The sequence below is a fragment of the Bos mutus genome, chromosome 21 (assembly GCF_027580195.1).
Source record: "Bos mutus isolate GX-2022 chromosome 21, NWIPB_WYAK_1.1, whole genome shotgun sequence".
NCBI classification, from domain to species: domain Eukaryota; kingdom Metazoa; phylum Chordata; class Mammalia; order Artiodactyla; family Bovidae; genus Bos; species Bos mutus.
Genome location: NC_091637.1, coordinates 30,465,475 through 30,473,622, shown reverse-complemented (window position 1 = coordinate 30,473,622; position 8,148 = coordinate 30,465,475). Strand labels below are relative to the sequence as shown.

The 8,148-nt window shown below is 36.3% G+C and overlaps 1 protein-coding gene across 3 annotated transcripts in view; it reads right to left on the bottom strand.

Annotated features, from left to right (window-relative positions):
- Positions 1-1,736: 1,736 nt before the first annotated feature.
- Positions 1,737-8,148, bottom strand: part of UBE2Q2 (ubiquitin conjugating enzyme E2 Q2) — a 62,918-nt gene continuing 56,506 nt past the window's right edge. For all 3 annotated transcript variants that reach the window (XM_070358523.1, XM_070358524.1, XM_070358522.1), the window contains 2 exons: positions 5,476-5,542; positions 1,737-3,381 (listed from right to left, as the gene is read on the bottom strand). In XM_070358523.1, the coding sequence (XP_070214624.1) occupies positions 3,350-3,381; positions 5,476-5,542 (99 nt within the window). In that variant the 3' untranslated portion in view covers positions 1,737-3,349. The remainder of the gene's footprint in view (positions 3,382-5,475; positions 5,543-8,148) is intronic.

Here is an 8,148-nt window from a genome sequence, read left to right as displayed (position 1 = left end):
AGTCGGACAGGACTGAGCGACTAAGCACGGCACACACAGAGTCACGCGTCCTGTAAGTCTTCTGGGACTTTCCCGGAGGCTTCACGCAGTCAAACCAGATCCACCTCGTTCTGTGCCGCTCACTGCTCTTGTAGCCGTATTTCCAAGTGTTTCATGAATTCTTGGAGTCAGACTAGAAAGTGTTGTTATCAGTCTTTACAGTCCCGATGTCAGTTAAACAACAGCATGAGTCTGATTTTTGAACAGATAGTATATGCTTTTAAAAGTGTGAAAATCAATACCTTTATTCAACACCGTGTAGCCCTCAAGTTCTGAACGTGTAAATCAGCTTACAGAGTACCTACCATTGCTGTGAAACCACGCCCCAAACAGCATTAGTTCCCTGCCTATAGCATCAGATTCACCTGGGAAATACTCAGCTTGGCGCGTTCTCGGTCCCCACCGCAGGCTTACTATGCGGGCTGGGGCCCAGCAGTCGGAGTTTTAGCTTTACTGTGATTTAAATCTACCCCTGATGCAAGTTCAAGTTGAGAACCACAAACAAAAATATAAGCACAGCAGATACTGCTGTCTCCCCAGGGAACACCCACTCCTCCTGTAGCTTCCTTGCTGACAAGGCCCTGATCTGGTGCCCAGCTCTTGGCTGGTAAATGTGGTAAGTCTAAAAAAAGCAGGTCTCAAACATTTTGACTTCAGGACTGCTTCACATTCTTAAATACCGACAACGCCAAAGAACTTATTTACGTGGTATATTTACGTAGTATATTTATCATACTAATTCACTTAAAATAGTTCATCACACAGTAACTTATGAAAAAATAACCTTACCAGATCTCCACTCCATTCCCCAGTATTGCATAGAGTAGCATCTTTACATCTTATAAACCTGTAACTATTGACATTAGTATTAGACAGCTGGATCTGCTTCTGAATTCAGTCTGTTCAATATCATGTCTATCACATCATGTAGCCTCTGGAAAACTCCACTGTACACTTGGGAGAGAATGAGAGTGAAAATATCAAATAATGGTTTAATGTTGCTTTGACCTTGAACACCTCCTAAAAGGGTCTCAGGAGTCTCCAGAGTTCTCCAACAAATTATACCTTGAAAACCACTGATCCAAACTAATCATGATAGTTTCATTCTTTTGACCAGCCATTAATTTAGGGGTAGACAAATGCTCTAGTTCTAGGCCCAGAAAAAGTTGTGTTTTTTTGGGAGGGGGGTAGGGGGACCTCTAAAGACTTTCTCACTTCCTAAGGAGACACTAGGGCCGTTATCTACCTCTGGATGGATTTTTAAGGTGGCTGCACATTCAAGTCTATCCAAAGATAAAACCAACACAGAACGATCTCAAAGCAGCAGAGGTACTACGCCTGGAGTTTTCCTACCTCTGTACTTCTTGTATGTGAGAAATTGACAATTGTGTGAAGAGGCTATGGGTACACTGAACAGGGAACAGATTACTGTACCTTGGGGAATTAGGAAAGCGATGCAGAAAGTAGCACCTGAATTTATATTAAACAATCAGTGTGGGCAAGGGAAGAGGTTGAGGAAACCCTGAGTATGCCAAGTCTATACACACCAATTCTGGGTTTTCCAGCTTTCTCTTGTGAAATCAATCTACCTTAAGCCTCTCCTCACCCCATCCCACCATATATGATCCTATTCCAGAAACCCAACAGAGCCTATAGAAACTCAAAGAGTATCTGTTACAAAAGGAAAGTGAAAGAGGTTATTTTTTAAATGGTTCTTTATTCATAAACTTGATGCAAGTTTACAAAATTTACTGTACATTGCCAAATAAATCTGCAATGAAAAATAAAGTCCACCCCCCCCAAACCAAAAACCAAAGCATGCCAAATGTGCAGCTGTCAATCTGCTAGCCATCAGGATATTAAAGAATTCAATAATGTATTCAAGACTTAGCCTTAGGTTTAAGGAACTTTAATGCTTTAAAGAATTCTGCCTTGTCACTTGTTATCTGAGCAACTGGCAATCCAAATTGTATACAAATTAACCAAGTGAACAAGAATGCCAGAAAATCTTTTTCTACTATCCTCTTAACCAAAATAGGAAAAAAAAAGAAGAAAAAAAGGAAAAGAAATTAAACACAATAATGCAGAAGTGCCAAGTCTTTCAGATGTGGTTTACAAAGTTAAAAACTGAGTCTTAAAGCATAAGACACACTTTTGAACTTTGTAACTGGTTTGTGCAGAAAAAAATGTGCTTCTGGGTTTCTTTTTAAAAGTGCTTAATAACTAGAGTTTACTTTTAAATCAAATTTGGGTATATTAAAAAAAAAATCTATTACCAACCCAACAGGACTAATTCAGGTAAGGCAATAAAATGGAGAGTACACTGATTTGAGTCTAGATTTTATAAAAGAATTAATACATGTAGAATTCCTATTAGTCTTTCAATGTAAAAGCCATTATTATGACTATAGAAAAAATTTAAGTCTCCAAATTAGATACTTTTTGTACTTAACTGCAGTTTTGTTCAAGAAGTCTTTGTGCCAATCACTTTATAAGATTATTAGTTTACAACTGATTGCAACATCCCGTTAATAAAATGGAAACGTAGAATGACTTAGTATTTTAAATAATTCAAGCTCTATACTTCAAGCTCTTCTTCATAAGAAATATTGAACCAACAAGAAGCAGATTCAGCTCAGCAAGACTCTGATGCCCCAGTGGAAATTACTGCGTACAAGCTGAATTGACAGCCTTGCTTTGCTCTGCCTAAAAAGTTCAACTCAATTAAGAGCAAATCTTCGGGAGATAGTTCAGATCTTCATAGCCATTAAAAAAAAAAAAAAAGTTTAACAGTTTATCAAGTACATTTCCTGTCATTATTTTGGCAATATCATAAAATAGTTTTAACCTGAAAAAGCTACTGTGATTCAGAACACCTTAAATTTTCTAAACCAATATTAAACATTGATTAAACTTTATTGGCTTTAATGGAACAATATATTGTAAATCCTCATAACACACGAGTTCAAAAATGGGAAATTTGCCCTCAAGTCATAACTTCAGTAACCTGATGCTGACTTGTCTGCTTAAGACGTTTCACCTTTAAGAAAGAGATGATTAGGAGTGGCCAGTATGTGTATTTATCAGAAAAAATACAGTAAAGGCCCCACTGCTCAGTCCAAGATACCTAAAATGAGAAAAATGGAAAGGCTGTAACTTATACTGGATCAGTTGACAGATTATCCACTAAAATATCTATTAGCTAACATCTTCGGTACTGCTGTTATAGGGGCACTCAAAGCTTGTGTCTGCATGTTGGAAAGATTTTCTTTAAAGCAACACTGGTCCAAGCATACAAAAGTCAACACATTTAGCCATCTTCCTTTGGAGGGGTGTACCAGCCTGAAAAAGAATGGGAAAAAAAAAAGTTAACATATTTTAATTCTTAAACCAGCTAGGAGAAACGAAGGCAATGGCAACCCACTCCAGTATTCTTTGCCTGGAGAATCCCATGGATGGAGGAGCCTGGGAGGCTGCAGTCCATGGGGTCGCTAAGAGTCGGACATGACTGAGCGACTTCACTTTCGCTTTTCACTTTCATGCATTGGAGAAGGAAATGGCAGCCCACTCTAGTATTCTTGCCTGGAGAATCCCAGGGACAGAGAAGCCTGGTGGGTGCCATCCACGGGGTCACACAGAGTCAGACACAACTGACGTGACTTAGCAGCAGCAGCAGATACTTTCTCTACCCATAATTTTCTCTACTTGTAATTTCCCTGTTTAAACCTTCTTGTAAAAATTAAGCTTATACTTGGGTTGGTAACACAACATTCTGATATATTCACAATAGTTATTTTCTATGAATAAACTGTACTTGAATTTTCAAGGTGAGATTTCTGTATTAATGGCATTTCTACCTAAAGAGAAGAGTGTGGACTATTAGACAACAAACTAAGTTTTATATAGGAAACTGAACTAAAAATAACTGTCCCCCAAACAAAATCCTGGTATTTTAGAGTACGAGGGACTGTCATCAGTGCAATGATGTCATTTTGCCAGTGAGGGTGCCATCTCAGCAGGTGCCCTGATTAAGTGACTAAGCCCAAGATCAGATTTAGCAGCAGCAGGTTAACCAGAATCCATCTCCTGAATCTGAATCTATTGCTCTTTCTTCAAAGCTAATTATACACAAACTTACACATTTTTGAATGCTGACTATAATGTCTAATTTAACAAAAAATAAGAGATAAGAAAAACGTGTTTCTATGCTCAACAACAAGATAAGCTCTCTCTAAAAAGGCAAATGAGACTGAGACAAAGTATTGTTTGGTACGAAGCTGCCCTTCCAACAGTATAAATATACCAAGACTTGTGGAGTGTCCACGTGCTTAATAAAGGAGCATATAGGCATCTCTGGGTCTGTTATTTTAGCGTGCTAGAGATGATTATTATGAAAACCCAGCTTTGTCCTCAAATTTTATCATTTCCCTCTTCAGAAGCTTGAAAATTGTTTTGAATACTATTCTTTCAAAAGTAAGCAGTCACTGCAAAAGCGACACATTTGCTCTATCACTTAAATGAAAGTGAGCACACACAAAACACAAATATGAAGTCACAAGCTACCACATTCTAACTACAGAACACTTTACTGTAGATACTCTTGAAGAAAAACTACTTCCTATCAATTAACCTCCTCTGCACAAAAATGCATCCATTCCACTACCCCAGCTACCTTGAATATCAGCACACTTGGTTATTAAGTGCTGCACACACACATAGCTTATCTCCTTCCTCACATTTGGTAAGACAGACATTATACCAACTTTAGAGATGAGAGAACTGAGGCTGAGAGGTAATGGGACTTGCTCAGGGCCCCAGAGCTAGTGAGTGACGCAAATGGCACCTGGTAATAGGTCCTGACTCCAAGTCTACTTCTTTGTCATCTCACTATTAGAGACAAAAACTCCAAACATGCCTTGTGAATACAAGAAAAATTGAAAATAAGTCCAATAAACTTTTGAAAGATATTTTTTTTTAATTTACAATTCAAATATTTTTAAGTGTAGACTGAAGTTAGAACTTTTTTACTTGAATAAATAAATCTGCACAATTGTCAAAAAGCATTACGTGGTCTGAAAATGGTTGAGCAACTTGTTCATGATCCTGATTGCACTTACTCAGTATTAACAGCAAGAACTCCACCTTTAGAATTGCCTTTAACTCAGTTCCTATCCCAGTATCACACATTTCAAGTGAGTAAAGTGATTCATTCATCAATCTACTCAAAAATGTTTGACTCAGAGATTCCCAGGCCAAGTATTTAGGATACAAAGATTTTAAATGAAGCATGTGTATCCTCAAGTTAAATTTTTTCACTCTGGTAACCATACTTTGTAAGAAATTAAAGCAAAAACAGAAGAATAAAACAAAACAAGTAAACAGTACATTATGTAAAATTTCACATATGGCAATCAATACTTATTGAAGTAAACATACCATTTTTCTCATGTATCTGTACAATGGAATTATAAGATTGCTGGGCTCTTGCTAGATTATATTGATTCTGAAAGAGAATTATACATTTTATATCAAAACTGTAAGTAGATGAAAATCATTACAAATAATTGATGGATTATTTGCATCACTGCTGTACTTAACACAAGAAACCAAGTATTTCCATTTCAAAAATAAATTTCCCAATTTCATTATTCCCAACTATTTTAGAGGGATAACAAAACCAAAATTGTTTTCTAATAAAGATCTACAAAGTTCACAGTTCATTTTCTAAGTCCTCCTGCCACTGCACAAGTACAAGGCGCTATGAATAAAGTTAAAGGATGTTGTTTGGATGCAAGGAGAATGTACATGTACATATATATATGTGTGTGTGTGTGTGTATATATATATGTATGTATAACAAGCACTGCTGTAGAGCAGAAATTAAGACATTATAAATCAACTGTTACTTCAAAAAAGAAAAACACATTTGTATCTAGAAATATAAAATCATAAATGTCCACTGACAGAAAACTCTTCCTTGTAACTTCCATCAAAAAACAAAAAAAGAAAGAAACTACAAAATACTGCCTTCAGGTAAGGAAACATTAGGCTTTAAGGACTATACATATGGATAACAATTTGAGTTAAACACCTGAAGAATGCCCATAAGTGATACCAAGTCACACTACTAAAGGAGTCTTCTTTTGTTAACCTCTACAGATTAGAATGTCTTCTAAGGGACCAAGTTTAAGATTGATTTTATTAATTTTATCCCCATAAGTACAACTTGCCTACATCTTAACTTCCAATTCTCCATCGTGGAGAATTATCATAAGCATTCTCCATAGTGGTTCACATCTATTATGTTATGTCACATAATTTTTTAATAAATTCATAGCATAAGAATGTGTATAAACACATTCCAAATGACAGCTTTCATTCCTACCTGGCCTGCTACCACCCAGTTCCTCCTCTCACCCACCTTCCTTCTTCGATTCGAATAAACTACTCTTATGAGTATCCCTGTATATCCTTAAGATTAAATAAGAAAATTAATGTACAGCCTATTGTTATTAGTCACTGTCCCCTGCTTTTTCTAAGAAATGATAGCATGACCTAGAGTAAAAAATTATATCCTCCTGGTTAAATGAGACTTTTATCATTAAGTAGTCACTAATGCTTTGTTCCAAAATCACACTGTTTACACTGTTTACACAGCTAAATCAGCTTTGTCAGTGTATACAGGCAAACCTCATTTTACTGCACTTCACTTTACTGCACCTAGCAGATACTACATTTTTTTGTTGCTGTTTTTAACAGTCTGAAGATCTGTGACAGCCCTGCACCAAGCAAGTCTATTGGCTCCATTTTCCCCCAAGAACACTAGCTGACTTTGTGTGTCTGTGTCACATTTTGGCAATTTGAAATACTTCAAACTTTGTCATTACCATGTTTGTTACAATGATCTGGGATCACTGATCTTTGGTGTTAACCACTACAACTAGCTGAAGGCTCGGATGATGGTTAGCATTTTTTAGTAGTATTTTTAAATTAAGGCATGTACATTGTGTTTTAGACATAATGCTATCACACACTTAGGAGACTGCAGTACAGTGTAACTGTTACACATACGAGGAAACCGAAAGTTCGTGTGGTTTGCTTTACTGTGACCCTGGCCTTACTCAAGTAGTCTGGAACTGAACCCATAATATCTCCAAGGTATGCCTATACTGGTCTATCTCTATTATCTTCTTCCCTAAAAAAAATTCCATCTCTTTGTATCCTCACATGTTAAACATACCTCTTGTGACAAATTATAATAGGAGATTAAAAAGAATGTATTCATAAATGTGTAACTGAGTCACTTTGCTGCACAGAAAAAAATTAACACTATAGATCAACTATATTTCCAAAAAACTTTAATAAAAATAAATAAATACACTTCTTAAAGACCACTTAATTCAAACTAACTGGTAACTTTTGTGCATTTATATTTGTTATGATTTATTTATTTGGATTTGCTTTTATAACTTCACTTTCTGATTTCTATTCCTCACTAAATATGATTTTATTATCTCCTCCTGGGATTCAAATAAGACATGTTTTAGACCTCATTCTGATCTGTACCTCTTAACTTCTGCTGTACTATCTATTCCTGGGTCCCTCTGTGCAACATTCTGAGTTATTTCTTCTAATAATTCTCTCTTCTGATGTCCAATCAGTTTCTCATTTTAACATTCTTCATTTCTATAGATTCTTTTCTCTGATCACTAGATATTACACATAAGTATTCATTTTCTCACAATTTTAATATCTGCTACTTCCAAAACTTCAAGTCTTTGTGACCCTGTGTCTCTTATTTGTTTCTGCCAGTTCTCATGTATGTTAGGTTGTCTACTTGGGTGCTTGTCATCTTTCACTGTCAAGTGAAAAAGCTGGCTTAAAACTCAACATTCAAAAAACAAAGATCATGGCATCCGGTCCCATCACTTCATGGCAAATAGATGGGGAAACAATGGAAACAATGACAGACTTTATTTTTGAGGGCTCCAAAATCACTGCAGATGATGACTGCAGCCATAAAATTAAAAAACACTTGCTCCTTGGAAGAAAAGCTATGACAACCTAAACAGCATATTAAAAAGCAGAGACATTACTTTGCCAACAAAG